General features: G+C 42.1%; 1 protein-coding gene across 7 annotated transcripts in view; it reads right to left on the reverse strand.

Moving 5' to 3' along the window:
- USH2A (usherin) overlaps window positions 1-19,002 on the reverse strand; it is a 1,078,291-nt gene that overhangs the window by 628,068 nt on the left and 431,221 nt on the right. For all 7 annotated transcript variants that reach the window (XM_068232882.1, XM_068232881.1, XM_068232884.1 and 4 more), the window contains 2 exons: window positions 17,800-17,880; window positions 12,042-12,227 (listed from right to left, as the gene is read on the reverse strand). In XM_068232882.1, the coding sequence (XP_068088983.1) occupies window positions 12,042-12,227; window positions 17,800-17,880 (267 nt within the window). The remainder of the gene's footprint in view (window positions 1-12,041; window positions 12,228-17,799; window positions 17,881-19,002) is intronic.

The raw sequence follows: 19,002 nt of genomic DNA on the forward strand, positions 1-19,002 counted from the left end.
CCCCCCCTGAAAACAGCAAATATACATAACATAAAGTATAAGTGATTAATCAAGGGAAATAGCGCTAGCAACATCCTGTTGCTCATAATAAATCGACGCAACTTAATTTTGTTTCCTTGCATGCTACTTGCACTAGTGACAGCGTTGTGTGCATAACTAAGCAATGGCTGCAGCTTACAGTTGCTTAGTTATGTACGCTACGCGAACACGTGCGTGCAGGGAAACAAATTAAGTTGCGCTGATTTTTTAGTGCAACCAACAGGAGGTTGCTTGCGCAATTTCTTTTGATGAATCAACCTCATAGAGTCATATTAAAGGAGTTGTAAGCCAAATTTAAAAAAATGAACGCTACTTACCGGGGGCTTCCTCCAGCCCCAAGCTCCCAGGACCTCCCTCGCCGCATCTCTGCGCGCAGCCGTTTGCCGGAGCTCCGACCCGGTCCCCGGCGATGACATCAGAGCGACCTGGAGGTCGCTCTGTACTGCGCCTGCGCGATCGGCGCTGTCAATCACCGCTATGTGGGCCGGAGCGGACTGCTCCTCATCAAACATGCTTGTTCGGGTTCTATGGCTTAAAGTATTAGAGGCAGAGGATCAGCAGGATAGCCATTGTTTAAAAGGAATTAAATATGGCAGCCAACATATCCCTTTGGCTTCAGATGTCCTATAAATGTAACACAAATATTCTGGTACAAGTATTAAATCTTAAATAAAAGTCTTATTAAGCTTTGAAAAATAAGTAATAATTAAGGCACATTTAATTTTCCACACCGTCATATTTCCCCCGTGCCCCACCCGGCTACTTTTTCATACCACCCGGCTGGAAAAAAATCCTGGGGAGAACACTGAGCGCTGTAGAAAAAAAGCTAAGGCGCAGGTAAGCGCCGGGAGGCGCTAAAAAAACATCACTCACAAAAAAGGCAAAACACTGGCGTCAACAATTGCGATTTATTATGTAAACAGAGTGCATTTCTCTACGTTTTCCTTCTGTCCCGTGCAAGAGTTCAGATCTACATTAATTATTATATCACCCAGAGTGCCTCTACCACTCCTACCACCCACGTCCGTGTAAAATATCGCAGCAAACCGAGCGCCGTTTCCATCTCACTACTTTATAGCGTGTTTACGATTCCTCTTCGTCTGTGAGCGGATCACCATGCACCATTTCAGAGCTCTAATATGACACTTATAAATGCAAACTTGTTCATCTCTCCCTAACAAGTACGAAAAAAGGTCAAACGCTGGATAACGGAGTGTGTACCATTTTTATTTACATATTTCACCCATCTACTTTCCCTGCCTGCGAGCTGCCAATGTCGCTGTTTGGCCAGCATCCACCGTAATCTGTTCTCCTTCATTATGTTAATCTGTGGGCGGAAAAAGATCTGTCATCTTCAAATCGCTTGTACAGCAGCAGTAAACACCTAGGCCTGTCTGTAATTGGACAGGTGTCTGCATCGGTGTCACCCAGGTTTTAATTCAATTAAAAAACTGGCTAGTCCGCTCTCATTACCCACTGATTCTCTTTGATCTTATCGCTTGGCTGTGAAATTTGCACTCAGCAAGTGTTCGCGTCGGAGTACAAAGTCAGCAGTTCCATCACAAAGATCACGCCTGACATTTGTGCAGGTCCTTTTTATGCTGTTTTTTTTTTTTTTTTATTCTTTTGTGTGATTTTTTTTTTAGGATAAAGTGCCGGAACAAAAGCTACTGAAATTGGAAAGGATATAAAAATATATCTACAGTCTGTAGTGATGATCATTAGTATTCTGCTATATGTATACTAGTATATTACTACCCCTAGGTGGGGTTAGTAGAATCCCTTTTGTGGCGAGCCAGTCAGAATACACTCTATGTCAGGCTAACCCCCCCCCCCCCCCCCGCCCCCACCCCACTGCAGCTCAGCTGAGGCCGTATTTAAGGCTGTGAACTGTGAGAGTGGCCCCAAGTTATTTAAAGGATACCCAAAGTGACATGTGACATCATGAGATAGACATGTGCATGTACAGTGCCAAGCACACTAATAACTATGCTGTGTTCCTTTTTTTCTTTCTCTGCCTGAAAGAATTAAATATCAGGTATGTAAGTGGCTGACTCAGTCCTGACTCAGGCAGGAAGTGACTACAGTGTGACCCTCGCTGATAAGAAATTCCCCTTTTTATCTCTTTCTTGCTTTCAGAAGCCATTTTCTGCTAGGAAAGTGTTTTATAGTTGGAATTTCTGTGAGGGTCACACTGTAGTCACTTCCTGTCTGAGTCAGGACTGAGTCAGCCACTTACAAACCAGATATTTAACTCTTTCAGCCAGAGAAAGAAAAAAAGGAACACAGCATAGTTATTTGTGTGCTAGGCACTGTACATACACATCTATTTCATCATGTCACATGTCACCTCGGGTATCCTTTAAAGAGGCCCTGTAATGACATACAGTAGAATGCCGTAAGTTGTTCAGGATGCCCACTTTTACGGTAATTTTCCTGGTCTCAGCATCAAAAACACTTCCTACACTATATATTGCTGTATATTAGTATGCAGCCCCCCGCTCACCCAGAGATGCTTAGCCTAGGCTGTTTATAATGCAGAATTCTCCTCCCACAGTATTCTGGGAGACCAGGTATATTTTGTACTGGCTTTAGAACTCTCAGTGACTAAACTTTGCGCAGAGATCCCCTTACAGGACTAAAGATGTCGCCATGTGATACATTTCAGAATGTAAATCGGGGAGAGGAAAGATTTTACGAGCGGGCAAACACTATACCATAATTTATACATGATTATTGTAAAAAAAAATAAAAAAATATTAATTGTTATTTTCATTAAAGCTCCTCTTTAAAGTGACACAGAGCACAGAACAAATCATTTGTTGCGTAATTGATTCCAGCATTTCTGTCAATACCGGTAAATAAAAACAGCGTGTTACATTGAGCAGTGCTAACTATTTCACACCCACTAGAAAGAATCAATGAGTTACTAATAATTGTTAATAGTTACTAATGTGACCAATAAGGCACTATAGGCCCGTGCCTACAGGCGCCTGATGATGGAAAGGCGGCTCACTCCCCTCCTCTAGTGCCTCCCTCCCTCCTTCCCTATGCAGAACACCCCGAGCAGTGTAAATGAGAGGTTACTCACCTGGGTCTTCAGTCGAGGCACCTCTAGCTACCTAATACTTAGCACCTCTAGCTGCTTACTACTGAGGATAATATTAGGATACCTAATACTAAGGGGCACCTGTAGCTACCTATGACAGGCAAGGGAAGAAGGGGGAAGTGACAGCTGGGCCAGCCAGCACATGTGCAATGCAGTTCGGTGAGGGTTTGTAGGTTCATGGAGGGCAAAGTTGAAGGTGCCAGGTCATCTGTGCCTATAGGCTCCTGTGTTGTAAATATGGGTCTGCATGCCTGGATCCGTGCATGGATGCTGGAAGGCCCCTGAGAGCTGCAGTAAGTGTAGGAGAGAGTGCCCACAGGATTGGTAAGTCTTACAAAACTCATGTAAGTATACCTGTGGCTAGCTATGGCTAGCTGCAGCCATGTGCTTCAATTTGCATTCAAATTATAGATGAGGACTAGTACATGATTTGCATCTGATTTGCATTCAAGGCATGTATTTAGCCCTGTGGGGCTCTGCATGCCTCTGTTGGTCTATAATTCACTTGCAGCCTATGAGCGCTGTCATTTGTTTGATGTCTGTTTGAAGAAATGTGTATACCATTTTATGATTAGCAGTACTAGGAAAAAATCATGTTTTTATCGTTAGACTAGCGGTAGGTCTTCCCCGAGAGGACCAGTCTTCGCGTGGGGAAGTCTAGTAGGGAATAATTTGTGCACATATTATTTATACTGAAGCTAACGCCCTCCTATGCTGTACCTGCTTTGAATGCAATTTGTGTATTTTAGTCCATATTGTGGAGCTCTGCACATCTATTGCAGGTAGTCAATTCGGGTGCAGCCTGTTTGGAAGCGCTGCCAATGTCTCCTGCTGTACAAAACTCATGTATGTATACCTATGGCTAGCTGCATCCATGTGCTTCAATTTGCATTCAAATTATAGATTAGGACTAGTACATGATTTGCATCTGATTTGCATTCAAGGCATGTATTTAGCCCTTGTGGGGCTCCGCATGCCTCTGTTGATCTACAATTCAGTTGCAGCCTATGAGCGCTGTCATTGGTTTGATGTAGGATTGGAAAGTCGCTTCTGTTTTTATGCTAATTCAAAAAGTACTGCCCCCATTACCCCCTCAGGCATGCCAGTTAGTTGAGACTTCCGAAGGCCTGAGTTCTATAGAACGAGGACTTTGCTGTTTTGGGAAGCATGTGGCTGGTCCAGAGGCTTCTCTGATCTCACTTGACCTCTTTAATGCTGCTCAGGACCGTCTTCATCTTCATGGCCATGGTTCCATCCTTTAATGAGTATGGCTGTATGGGGAGTCTGTGCCTGTACAGTAGCATGAAGCTGCTCACGCACACAGGAAAACACTTTCAACCACTAGCTTATTCCAGACGTTACAAAATGAGTAACAGAGCAACTTCTTTGTGCAACTTCAGCAAGATGGGAATTTCTAGGCTGTTCATAAATAGGGATGCTAGTTCAGATTCCTCAGAATTGAAATACCCGCATGTACGATCAAATATCAGATTTCCACAGAAATATCGCATTACCACAACCCACAGAACTCGGAAGCATTGGACCAATCAAAGAATGCAGAAATGTTCAGCGAAAATCAGATTACAGCGGTCAGTTTAGACCAATCAGAAGACTTGAATATTACAGTCGAGTCTTGTGATTGGCCTAAAATCACCACAGTATTCTGATTACGTGGTAAAATTCTGTATTCTCTGATTGGTTCAATACTGTAACTCGGAATTATTCGGCCTATCAAAGAATGCAAAAATAGACAAAAAAAAAGAGACTCCTATTGGAGAATGCAAATCCGTGGAATTGGTAATCGGCATTGGTGGAAATCTGAATTACCTCAGAATCTGAAATCGGCAATTACCGGAAAAATGTATTGATAAAAATTTCCAACCATCCCTAGTCCATAATTTTAACAGAGTATAGATGTCATGCTTTTCAAAAAAAAAAAAGAGGATGGTTAGCTTTAGAACATCTTAGGTGGCTACAAACCGAAATGAAATTACAGAAAGACTTCAAAATAATTTTTTTGTCATAAAGGCATATTTTTGTTATTTTGGGCCTTCAGAAGGTCCTCTGACACTAACTTCCCAACCCCTTCCCATAAAAATGAACATGCCACTTGGCCATTGTTGTTCGCACACCCGCACAGACATTAGACTGTTCCTAACACAGACTCATACAGGATATCAATAAAGAAACAAGAAAATGAGAACTTGATTTATTCAATGTCTGTCTACCTAGCTTGGCAAGAAGCCATCTTGTTTATTCCTGCTTGGACAGTGTTGTTGATTTTGATGGGCCATTACTAAATAAGATAAATGAGGCAGACAGCTATCATCTTCCTGAGTGACAACATCTCAACTTGGACGGGACAGGTAAAACTTTAGCACAGCTAAGACGGACTGGAACCCTGACCTTGTTCTTATGAGCGGCCGTCAGGTGCAATAAAGTTTTTGGCTTCTGCATGCTAAAACTTAGGAAAGTGCTATCAATATATGCAAATAGCTGTGTTTGAAGTACGGTTAAGTTAAAGAGAGGTATGCTAACATTAAAGGACTACCACACAGCAGGAATTTTGATACCCGGATGTCAAAGGGCATAACAACAAAAGGTTTTTTAGGTAATACCTATAATGAATAACTGTACAAGATTTCCTTTTCGGACTTTAAGTTTATTTCCCAAGTACTGTATAATACAGAACTGGATCAGAAGGAACTTAAAGTTTTGAAAGTTTGCAAGGAAATTGTATATGGTTAGTCATTAAAGTACTACGGTACCTAAACAACTTCTGTTATATCTCCTGATTTTCTCCATAACACCGGACCACATACAACGCTTATCAAAGGCTGAATTCATCATTTTTCCTACTCTTGGCCAACTTTCTGGTGGATGCTCTTCCGTGTGTGGCAGCCCCACTCCCATTCCACGTGCAGCCCCCTCCTCAATGTGTACAGCTTTCTTGGGCAGCAGCTTCCATCCCTCTTCCATGTATTACACCCCATTTACAGCCTCTTTTTCTACTTGCAGTCAATCTTCTTCTTCGTCTAGCAGCTCCCTAAGCTCAGGCCCTCTGTGCCTGGACTTAGGGGCTCTTCCTCTTCACTTGGTCTTTGTCATCTAATAAGCCTTCTAGCAGCTGTCAAGTGATGACCCGCGGTTCGTGTTGGTGGACAGTTTGCGTTGAATGATTGCTGTAGGCTGTTCGCCTTTACTGCAAACTTTACATGAGGTTCAGGCAGGTAACGCTAAATGTTTCAGGCCTTTCAGACAGTGGCTGCACATAACAATTTTTAGGCAGGTAAATGCCAAATTTTTCAGGCACCTCAGACAGTGGTTGCACATAATTTTTAGGCAGGTAAATGCCAAATTGTTCAGGCATTTCCGAGAGTGGTTGCACATAACAAGTTTTAGGCAGGTAACACAGCCACCATTCTAAAGACCTTAAAGCGGACCCAAACCAAACATTTTTTTAATTAAAGATATGTAGTTGCACCACTCTGACACATACAAAGATAAATAAACACTCCTTCAAACCTATGATCATTTCAGTGCATGCTTTTCACCCTTCTCTTTTCATAGCTAGGGTTATACTGGGGGCAGCCATTAGCAATTCCTCCATTGCTGGACACCATCTACTCCACCAGTTTGCGGAAAAATCCCGGCAATTTGAAAGGAAAGGAGGGGTTCCTCCAATAAATGTACAATATTTTATATTTGTCATCATGCAGCTGAAAAAAGGCTGCTATTTATTATTATAATTTAATCTTGTATTTTTAATTTGGGTCCACTTTAATTTGAAAAATATAGAAATGAAATGCAATTTTTCGCATTTACAGATGAAAAAAGGCCTCTGTATAAATACTTATTTGTTGGCAAATATGTTGCCATTGATCCCCCTCCGCCATGCCACTGTTCAGGTTTTTGGACACTGAATACCTTTTTTTTTTTTTTAAATGTGACTGCAGGGATACCCTGCAGGGTTTTAGAAGCTCAACTGCCATTCAAGTCAATGAGGTTTGCCGCAAATGTTCGGCTCACAAACATTTGTGGAAATGTGCGTGAACGGTCTGCGAACGTTCGCTTGTGATGTTTGTCCATCACTACAGCTGTCCTTTCACTACAACTGGCAAAGCAGCAGCTGTGTATAGAGAAGTATTGGTACAGAGCTTCGGCTGTCCTACCCTCACAAATATGATTGGACACTAAAGGTGGCCAATAAGACGCTCATAATTCTAGCTTGCATGCAAACGTATTGCAAATAGAATGCAACGGCTACATACTGCACAGGCGTGAGCGTACAAGAGAGCGTGCTTGCGCAGGCGCAGTACAGGGCCGCCCTTCTTCAGGAGCACTCGGGCTCCCTGAAGACTTCTGAAGCCTCCTTCAGCCAGGTAAAGCAGTATTTGACTAAATTAGTCAAATACTGCTACCGGGCGAGCCAGCACTGGAACAAGAGGACCAGGAGAGGAGCGGGAAGGCTCTATAGGACCCAGAGCCTTCCCTCTCCTTGGGTAAGTATCAGTCTCATTTTTTTAAATGCGGTTCCCATTCACTTTAAAGACCTGCACAAGCCCTGCTTTTAACAATAAGTATGCAAAAAGGATGCTGAGGAGGGGAGCAGGAAGTGTAGGAGATCCTTTGGCATTTGTGCAAAGTTCTTTTTTTTTTTGCTTTACTGAGACAATAAAAAGCAAATCACAAATCCTACCTAATAAAACCCTGCGTCTCTGCATCCCATGTCTGTGTGTCTGTGTGTGTTTTCTCTCTGCGCATGTGAAGGGACGCAGAGACACTGAGGGGAGTGACACGCGGCTTGCAGGGGAAGACGGGGCCAAGGGGCGGGCGGGTTTGCGCACGCGCGCGTGTCGGGTGGGTTTGCGCACGTGCGTGTCGGGCGGCTGTGCACACAACGAAATACCTACAGCCCATTTTTAAACGGGCTAAAATCAGCTAGTTACACATAACAGCGATCAATATGCACTTGACAGCCATACAATAACATCATAGTAGACTGTAAATTGCAATACAATACGAACATACACCATCAACGCATGTCTTATACAATTATTCACTATAGTTGAAAAACAGGTATGAATGTTCCAAAAAGTCCTCAGAGTACTATGGGCATTTGTGCAAAGTTCTGTGTGTGAACGAAAGGTCCATTTTTACATTGGCATTCATTGTCTCCGATGGGATCCACTCTCCAGAAAAAAGTGCCAAGTTCGCACTCTCCGCTCAGTTTTCACAAACATATTCAACTAATCTGTTATTATTTGCAAGTCAAGATGGCCAATACTTTTAAAATTAGGATCTGTTTTTCAGTCTTTGTCCACTTCAAAGAGCGTACAGAACAGTACGTTTTTATTGCAAGTGTGAACCGGCCCTTACTGTATCAGTATATTATTGAGCATATTCCTATATTGGGGGAATTTACAAAGCTCTGCGTGTGAAGTATTGCTCCCAGAAATACATCAGAAGGCTGTATTTATAATATTTCCTGAATATAATGACAATGTTATTGCACTGTATCACAGTCTATCACCAAAAAAATCACCCTGCAGGTCTCCGGGGCCCTCAATCAAATCCCCCCTCTCTTCCTCTCTCTCTCGACGCCTCCTCACCCCATCGCTAAAATATGTTGCATCATCTGTCAACTTCCGCAGCCAAACTTGTTCCATTTAACCCTCCCACCCCTTGCTCAGAACCAGAAAATCAATTCGGGCAGAGGGGGACTAGTTAAGCAGATTGATAGCAAGGTGTATTTGTACCAAGCGGAGCCCTCACTAAATTATTCTGCTGGGACAATTTTAGTGATGTTGAGTCACCCTGTTTTTCTCTCAATCATAAATATGGTTTATGGGGAAAAACGTAACCTGTATTTCATCTTTTACATGCGATAAAGTCCAAGGTTTGGACCTGTCAAGGACTAATTCCGCTATCATTTGCTATAGCAAAATGGCCCCATTTTTCATCCTCGCGGTTGGACGCGGCGCACTTAAGAGGAGGAATAACCATACGCGATGCACTTATATGTGTCACGGACTGTTTGTTAACTTCACGTTTTAAAGAGTCCGTATTTGGAATGGCGAAAGGAGAATAACTACTGAGAAGTGAGGACTCTTATCTGTTCTGATCCGTGTCAAGGAAGAAGGTGGATATTGTTCTAGGTGTTTTAAGCACACTTGTACCTACAGAGGAACTTTAGCGAAAAGGGGGAAAAAAATAATCATACCTTGCAAAGTGAGAAGTTAAAAAATAGAGAGAGCAAGAAATGATTGATATGTGCCATGCAATTTGATCATAATGTTTGATTCACAATCAGCCTGCAAGCATCTTTACCACTGGCAGACATGAAAGAAAACAGACAGCACCAACTGCCAGTATCTATAACCACACCCCCTAACATACTATAGGCTAAAAGGTTGTTTTTTTATAGATATACATATGCACAGAAGGAGATACTGGATACTTGGCAGTTGGAAACAGACATTATTTCCCACAATGCAATGGGGCTCCCTCAGTGTGATGTCAGGACCTAGGTCCTGACATCAATTTTTGGGAGGGGTTTCACCACATTATCAGCCATACAGACGCTCCTGATGATCTATTTGTGAAAAGGTAAAGATTTCTCATGGGAAAGGGAGTATCAGCTACTGATTGAGATAACCTTCAATCCTTGGTTACAGTTCTTCTTTAAAACAGACCTGTGTTTCTAACAATTATTTTAAAAAATAATAATTTGTTGGTCACACTATAAAGTTGTTCCCCAGTTTATCTCTATAGCCATCCTCCAAAAATGTCACTCATGATTTAGGGATGATCGTAACCTGCTAATTACCTTTATGTGAAATTTAGCATAAATAGTCACAATTACGCAATTACGATTTGGACATTCAATTGCTTCCGTGTAATTCATTTGTAATTTTGCGCAATTCCGTTCCGACTTTTAATGGTTAATAGCAAAGCCCACATACATACATACTCTCGTCACCATGTATTGTTAAAGAGAAACTCCAACCTAGAATTGAACTTTATCCCAATCAGTACCTTTTACATGAGAAATATAATGCTTTTCACAAACAGACCATCAGGGGGCGCTGTATGACTGATTTTGTGCTTAAACCCCTCCCACAAGAAGCTCTGAGTACCGCAGTACTTTTGGCAGTTTGTTACAATGTAACAAGGTTCACAGACAGGAATGAGCTGTTTACAGCTGTCTCTAACAGCCAAAACAGCTAGGAACAGATACATAACCTGCCCACAGTAAAAATTTCACCATGTAATAAATGTCAGAATGTAAATCGGGGGGAGGAAAGATTTTACAATGAGCAAACACTGACTAAATCATTTATACATAATTATGGTAAAAAATGAAGCACTTTTTTACTACATTATTTTCACTGGAGTTCCTCTTTAAGGGGAATACTCTGTACAGCGCTGCGGAAGATGTTGGTGCTATATAAATACTAAATAATAAATAATTGAAATCCCCCCTCCCCCCCCCCCGACACACAAACACCTTTCCTGATGCCTAACCCTAACACCCCCCCATCCTTCCCACAGAAACACCTTTCCTAATGCCTAAACCTGGCGCCCCACTAGCTAGAAAATGGACAGCACTAATAGGGTTTCATTGAATTTATTGGCAAGCAAGGCTGGATTTACAATAAGGCACTGTAGGTACGTGCCTACAGGCGCCTGATGATGGAAAGGTGGCTCACTCCTCTCCTCTAGTGCCTCCCTCCCTCTTTCCCTATGCAGAGTCCTGGTGAGAGTGTAAGTGAGAGGTTACTCACCCAGCTCTCGGCATTCCACTGATGAGATCTCCCTTCAGTCAGGGGCACCGGTAGTACTGAGGGCACCTCTGGCTACCTAAGACTATGGGACACCTATAACTACCTATGACAGGCAAGGGCCAGCCAGCACATTTGCCATGTGATTCATGAGGGTTTGTAAATTTATAGAGGGCAAAGTCTAGGGTGCCAGGAGATCCGTGCCTATAGGCCCATGTGTGGTAAATCCAGGCCTGCCGGCAAGGGAGGGAAGGGCACCTGATAACTATCAGAATACATTGCAAATTGAGAAGTAAAAAGAAAAATAGAAAGTAAATCAAGAATTGGCTGATATTTGCCATATAATTTATGTTGCTGGATCCACCGCGAGCCTGTGGGTCATTATCTTTACTGCTGGCAGACAAGAAAAAAAATAGGATAGGCTATAACAACGCCGGGCAAACTACGACCCGCAGGCTGTGTCCGGACGGCTTGCGCTGCTCACCCAGCCGGATTCCTCTCTCTCCCCCCCCCCCCCTCTTCCCTGGAGAGTCACGAGCTGGCGAGAACAGGGGGTTAAAACTTACCTAATTTCAGCATCTCATCTCCATGGCAACAGGGCGTCACATGACACGCAGTCAAGACATGCCAGCAAGCATGTGATACAGTGGTGTCTCATGTGATGCCATTAGGACCCGATGCAGGAAGCAGCGAGTAGGTGAGTTTTAATGGTCTGTATTCTTCCGCTCATGACTCAGGGGGGGATAAAGGGAGGAGGAAAAAAGGGAGAAATTTCAGGAATGTGGCCCGAGGCACGCAAAGTTTGCCCAGCCCTGAGCTATAAGGTTATTTGTATTTGAAATAGCCATTATTTCCCACAATGCAACGAGGTTGCCAGACAGGAAACGGTCACACTGTGGGAGGGGTTTCACCACAATATTAATCATACAGATGTCCTTGATGGTCGATTCAAGAAAAGGTTAAGATTTCTCATAGGAAAAGGGGTATCAGCTACTGATTGGGATGAAATTCAATTCTGCATTAAAGTTCCTATTTAAGCTTGCAGTTTCCAATCTAAAATATCATATTCCAGCACACAATAAAAACACCTTTAAATAAGGAGAACTTACCACTGCCTTGGCTGGCATCAGGAAACTGGGCAATTATTGTAGATATGTTAGGACTGTTCTCAGAGAGGGCTCCCAAAAGGTAGTGCTCAATTACTCCTCTCACCCCAGCTGGTCTGTCCCAGGTCAACTGTATGCCACGCCCACTTACACCAACCAATCTAAAGAGAGTCTGTCCAGTCGCTGGAACTAGAGGAATAAAATGGCAGAAAAGACAAAAAGAGACATTTTGACATAGTATATTGGCAGTTCATATTTATACACTGAGGCTAGCTAGGTTCACAGTGAGGCCTGTATGTGATACAAGGTGCGGATAACGTCCAGGACTGCTTTTGTGATTTGTAGCGCTGCGTTCCTGCTGGTACAGAACGCAAAGCAACTTTCATAGGGAGCCTAGCCTAATGGTACGTACACACTTGCGACTATGGTCGTTTGAAACAGCAGCTTAACGATCGGTCTGCCGACAATCGGGGAAAGAGCTTTACCAAACGATTATTAAGGACAACGACGAACGAACGATATCGGCACAATGAGAAAATCCAACAGGACGGATCATATTGAGCGACAATCGTTACAAAAGTATAGTGTGTACAGACATCGGCCAAGAACGATTGTTACAAGGGCCAATGCACCTGCGTTGGATTCTGGCCAGCTTCCATACTTCCTGTGTAGCACGACCCGTAAAGATTGTTACATTACAAATTTCAAATAAACTTTGTTTTCAAGTTAACTATCATATATTTTTATCTATTGGAACTCCATGTTAGTGTTTTTTTTTTAGTTTTATATAAATGTACACAGCATTTCTGATTGTTCTTTTCTGCGAGAACGATCGTTAAAATGTGTATGATGATCGCTGCATCCCATCGTTGCATTCCAATCGTTCCAAGATTGTTTGTCTAGTAACTATCGTTCCTTGCAAACGATCGTTATCGCAAGTGTGTATGTTCCATTAGGCTGGATTCACAGTGGTCTAATGCATATTGCATGCAAGGAGCCAAATTAAATGTGGTATAAATTGCACTTTTGCTGTATGTTTAATCCGAATGACTCAACTTGAAAAAGGAGTAGTTAGATGCTACAAAACGGCATACTTCTGGGACGGTCTATCTTATGAAACAATGCAAGAGCATAAAGTTACGGATGGTGCCGGTCTCTTCCTGTCTACGTTCATCCCCAATTGGCGAGCCAGTCGGCCAAGGCACATATACTTGCAACTGTACAGAACGCATTCCTTCTACTCTTTAGAACAAGGATGCACTTATGGTATACAGAGCTGAAAAGCTATTCTCTCTGGGAGAGGCCAACACCCTGCCTACAAGCCTGGTCTGGTCTATAGCGGATGGTCAAATAATTTCAAATTGATGCAGTATTATGCAAATGTTGTGTGCAAGTGTATGCAGCTTGAAATCCTTGTACAATTCAATTAGTCCATTTTCAAGCTGCATAAATAATGCATCTTGAAAATGGACCAATCAATTCCCACGCAGGTTTACATTTTCAAGCTGCATAAATTTACATACACATTTACATAACTCTGCATGGACTTGGAAATATTTGCATCTTATTGTTCATCCCTGGTGCAGGATGCTCAGCACTACCCACCGTGGTTGTCTAGGATGGTCAATGAGATGCAAATAATTTCAAGTCGATGCAACATTTTACAAATTTCGTATGCAAATGTATGCGGCTTGAATGTAAACCAATCAAATCCTGCTGAGGTAAAATGTTGGTTCATTTTTAAGCTGCATATACTTGCATTCAAAATTTGCATAATCCTGCATCAACTCGAAATTATTTACATCTCGTTGACCATCCCTAGTTAAGTATAGAATGCTTGGGCAGACCATTGTAAGGCCTCCTTTCCACGGACTGCTGATAGGCAGTGAAATGCCTCTCAAACTCTCTCAACTGCTCACTGCTGCCTAGTAACTGCTCGTTGCTGCATGATAACTGCTTACTTCTGCCTGGTAACTGCTTGCTGAGCACACAGCTCAACAGTTCGTAGAAAGGAGGCCTAAGGCCTCTTTTCCAGGAGCAGTTGATGGGCAAAACTGTAAATGCCTCTCAAACTCTCACAACTTCTTGCTGTTGCCTGGTAACTGCTCACTGCTGCCTGGTAACTGCTTTTTGAGCACACAGATCAACTGCCCATGGAAAAGAGGCCTGGGGCCCAAAGCTCCTTAGCTAGGCCACTGGGACTCCCTCGTAGCACCTCCCGCCCCTCCTGCTAAGTGGGGCTGCTATATAAGGGGGGGGGGGAAGGAGTACGAGAAAATGGCCCAAGGGGTAGGAAATGTATTAATCCTGCCTTGTACGTGACCAGGATGCAGATAATCATCTCTCTCTAGCCTATGCCTTACATTTTATTTACAAAAAAATCCCACATCATTGGCATTAGAATGCAAGATAATCAGGTATATTATAGTCTTAATACTCATTTGAATCTTTCATACTTTAAGCACATCAAAACACCAAACATCCCCCCAAAAATGAGTTATTGTTGATCTTTCAGGCCTCATTCTTCATGTATTCGATGTCTTTAAATCCAATTAAATAGTAAAGTCAAGACATGGAACATGAGAAATATGGATACATTAATGAGTTTGCAACCTCCAGTTTAGCTTAATCTCTTATGCAAGCCTGTCGCATGGAAATTCATTTTTAATCAGCTCAGAAAGAAAAAGAGGATATGGAAAATGAAGATGTTTAAAAAGCAAAGAGCGGGGACAGCTATATGCCGGGGTTTGCTAATATAAAAAAAAGCCATCAATTTCACATAACCTTTAAGTATTTATTAGATATCACAATACCACGCACAAAAGGACTGAGAAGGAACAGCTTCATCATGGGTGACTGGAGGGGGAGAAAGGCCTAGAGATTATCCGACAGGGTTATGGAGGAAAACTTTTTGGTTAACGCATATATGGGAATTGTTCCGCAGTGGAAGAGCACCTCTTGTGGCTGGAGGTGTGTATGCCTCAATTGATGACAACATGGCCCTTGGATATTGGCATCGGAGCAGTTAATGCCGAGCTATGTCATTAATGTCAACAATTTTTTTTTCTACCCACAGAACACCAGTTTTATTTTCTCCTTAAAGAGGATCCGAGAGGAAAAACTAACTATAACAAGTAACTTGTCTATATATCTTATCTAAAGTTTAGATAGTTTACACAACAAATCTAGCTGCAAACAGCTTTAATAGAATATGATTCTTTCTTCTTGTAAAACAATGACAGCAGCCATGTTGTTTGTAAAAATTACACAGAGGCAGGCTTATCTGCATCTCCAGCAAAAAAACCTAATCCCCCCTCCTCCTCCCCTCTGAAATCTCTGGCTAGTAATACCTCCCCCTCCTCCTGCCCAGACTGAGCTCCCATGTGCCCTTGCTACTGTATGAAAATGCCTTGGCTCTCTGAAAACCTGTGGGCGTGGCTTGTTTAGTTTATAGGGAATTACAGTATTAAAACAAAAACAAAAAAGTATTTGGCTTGAGGAATGCCCTATAAACAATAGGAAAGGAACACAATTATGCAATGAGTAAAAGTTCATCTTGGATCCACTTTAACATTAGTGCCCCACTAAAATTTGTACAATATTGCCTACCCATCCCCACCTTTACCTGAAACATACTATAAACTCACCCAATCAGTGATGCAACTACAAATAATGGGCCCTCCATGCAAAACTTTAATAAGGACCCCCAATGTTCACACCCTTGTCCTTGCCATCCCTTGGTGACCCTCACAGCCTGGGGGGCCCATCTCGCAAGGGTCATAAGTGTAGACATCCTAATCTTCACATTCATAACAAGTGTAGCCACAAAAACACCTGATCTGAAGCATGGACTCCTTTATTGGAGGAAGGAAAGGTTAATAATTGGGGTCCCCTAACAGCTTTGGTCCCCACTGCAGTTGCAGGGTCTGCTCCCCTGCACCCAATGTAAAATACTACACCTGCTCTAAAACCTAGAATTAACCCCCCCACCACCACTAGCGATGATCATAATCAATTACGTTTGTGTGAAGTTACACGTAAATTTTCACAATTACGTCTATACGTAATTAGAAATTAACTTTGTATAATCGGAATTACGCATAATTTTGCACAGATTTTTTTTTTAGGTGACTGGCAAAGCCCCCATATATGCTATTGATACCAATAATGATACATATGTTAAGGAGAATTGTAGGTACAAGTCAAAAAATATTTTTTAAAAAAAGAACTTGTAATTTCTGAAAAAAATCGATTTTAAAAATTGCAAAGAAAAATGTTTTTTTTTTTAAATTCGGATAAATGAGAGTTGAAAAACCATTTTTCTTTGTATTTTCTCAAAAACGATAAGGTCTTTTTGAACAATTCTTTTTTTTTAGCTTATACCCACTAGAATCTGTATTGTTAAAATCGCTCAAAAGTAAACATACCAGTGCGTTAGGGGACATCTCCTATTACCCTCTGTCACAATTTCGCCGCTCCTCGCCGCATTAAAAGTGGTTAAAAACAGTTTTAAAAAGTTTGTTTGTAAACAAACAAAATGGCCACCAAAACAGGAAGTAGGTTGATGTACAGTATGTCCACACATAGAAAATACATCCATACACAAGCAGGCTGTATACAGCATTCCTTTTGAATCTCAAGAGATCATTTGTGTGTTTCTTTCCCCCATGCACTGAAGTTTCAGGCTGCTCTTTTCTTCTTGCAAACAGCTTTGCCCTTGTTTGTAATTCCTCAGTATGTGAAAGCCCAGTCAGCTCAGAGGACGATTTATCCAGCTGATTAGAGCAGCTTCTCTCTTCTCTCTTATCTAAATAACACACAGGCAGTGTGCATAGAGGGGCCAGAAAGGGTGAGTTCATAGCAGAACCACAACCCTGAAGAACTTGGCAGCCTTCCAGACACAGGCCGACAAGTCTGACAGGGGAAAGATACATTGATTTATTACAAAGACTGTCATAGTAGAAAGTGCTGCAGTAAGCTAGAACACATTAGAATAGCTTTTGGAACTTGTAGGATGATAAAAAACAGGATGCAATTTTTGTTACGGAGTCTCTTTAACACATGTAGCAATTTTGGTAGCAATAGCATGTATGAGGCCTTTGCTATTCACCGCCAAAGTCGTCACAAAATTACACATAAATTACGCATAAATGCATTCGAAATTACGAATGCTCACAATGGCATACGAAATAAATGACACTTTTTCCCCAAAATTTCACATTACGATTACGATGGGTAATTGCGAATTACCATGCGTAATTACGCATAAGCGTAATTTCTGCTTAACACTAACCACCACCACCAGGGCTGCTCAAATCCGATCTGTGAGACATCCAGATAGTTGCTATCCGGCGGTCACATGATTACAAACATTTCCTCCTTCCGAGTTGAAGGAGGAAGTGTTTGTAATCACGTGACGCGCGTGGAACGCATCGTGGGAGGCGCCGAGGGACGGACGAAGAAGACGTCAGACAGGGAAGATTGACCCGCCCCCTGCCCACCCCGCACAGGTTTACTGGGAGATATCCGGATAGTGGATACCAACTATCCGGATGTCTCCCGGATTGGATTTGAGCAGCTCTAACCACCACCACTTGAAATACTGCCTCCCAAACACTCAAATCCCAGTATTAGCCCCACAATGTAAAACGCTCTCACACCGAAAAACACCACCCTCCCAAAAGTAAAATACTGTGGTCCTCCCGCGTCAGGAGTGTGACTTTATAAAGGGTGGCATTTTACGATATTGTTTCATACTTACCAGCGGCTCTAGAGCGGCCTCTGCTCCAGCCACTTTCTACTGACCCTCCATCATTGCTTGCAATCACCCTGTACAAGTATTCTGTAAAATAGAGCAGATAATTAGCATTCTATAATCACTGAAAAATCCATCCACATAGGCTAGTACCGTCTTTTTCACTCTCATCACCTACCGGAACACAAGTGGTGAGCTAAAAATTGCCTAAAACCTGATCCACATATCCAATTTTAATAGGCCAATCACTTGCCAATTATATCACCTTTCTGTGGCACGAGAGCCAACATATTTTGAATACTATGAACAGATGGCGTAGGTAAGCACTCATACTACATGGAAGGGGCAAAATTGGCCAATTATTGGCCAATCAAAGTTCAATTTGTGTATCAGGCTTTATTGTGATGAACTACTACAGGTGGTTAATACAATGCTAATTATTATTGCTGGCATAAACATTTCATCCAAATTGTAGGCAGCTCAGAACTGGCTCAATCAAAATAAGCAGAAAGTATATTTGATTGGCTTAAGGCCTTTTACACATTTTCAAATACCTCAGGGTCAATCCTAATCCCAGGTCTGTGAGCATGGAGTAAACAAGGATCCTTATCTCAGCTAACAGCCTCTAACCCCATTTAAATGTTCTGTTTGAATTAAGGCATCTTAATGACATTCATTTATGCTTGAAAAAAATATCTGTTTTCCCTTTTGATGTTGCATGTACAGTATATAAGCTGTCTGTACCACCAGCCTGCAAACTAACAGGATGTAAGCCCGACGAAGGCTGCAAGGCCGAAAGCTTGCTTATTTGTATTCATTTTTAGTTAGCCAATAAATGGTATCATCCTGATTTAAAACTTTTTGCTTTTACTGATGGCTAACACGGTACAATACCCTACTGCTACTACATTTTCAAATATGATTGGCCAATCACTGACTAATTAATCAATACCTGTAGCCCCTAAGCTACATGGAGATGCTAAGATTGGTCAGTGATTGGCCAATCATAATGGGAAGTGTGTATTAGGCTTAGGATTTCACGCTTTAGAAAATGTGCATACAAGCCAGAATTATTAGTATCTCATTAACCATCTATAGAAACTACCAGAACAGAGGCAAAAAAAAATAAGCAACACAAGGAACACATTCAGGCCTGGTGCACACCAGAGGAGTTTTTCTGAGCGTTTTGAGTTTTTAAATCTGCTGCTA

Source organism: Hyperolius riggenbachi, chromosome 4, assembly GCF_040937935.1.
Source record: "Hyperolius riggenbachi isolate aHypRig1 chromosome 4, aHypRig1.pri, whole genome shotgun sequence".
NCBI lineage: Eukaryota > Metazoa > Chordata > Amphibia > Anura > Hyperoliidae > Hyperolius > Hyperolius riggenbachi.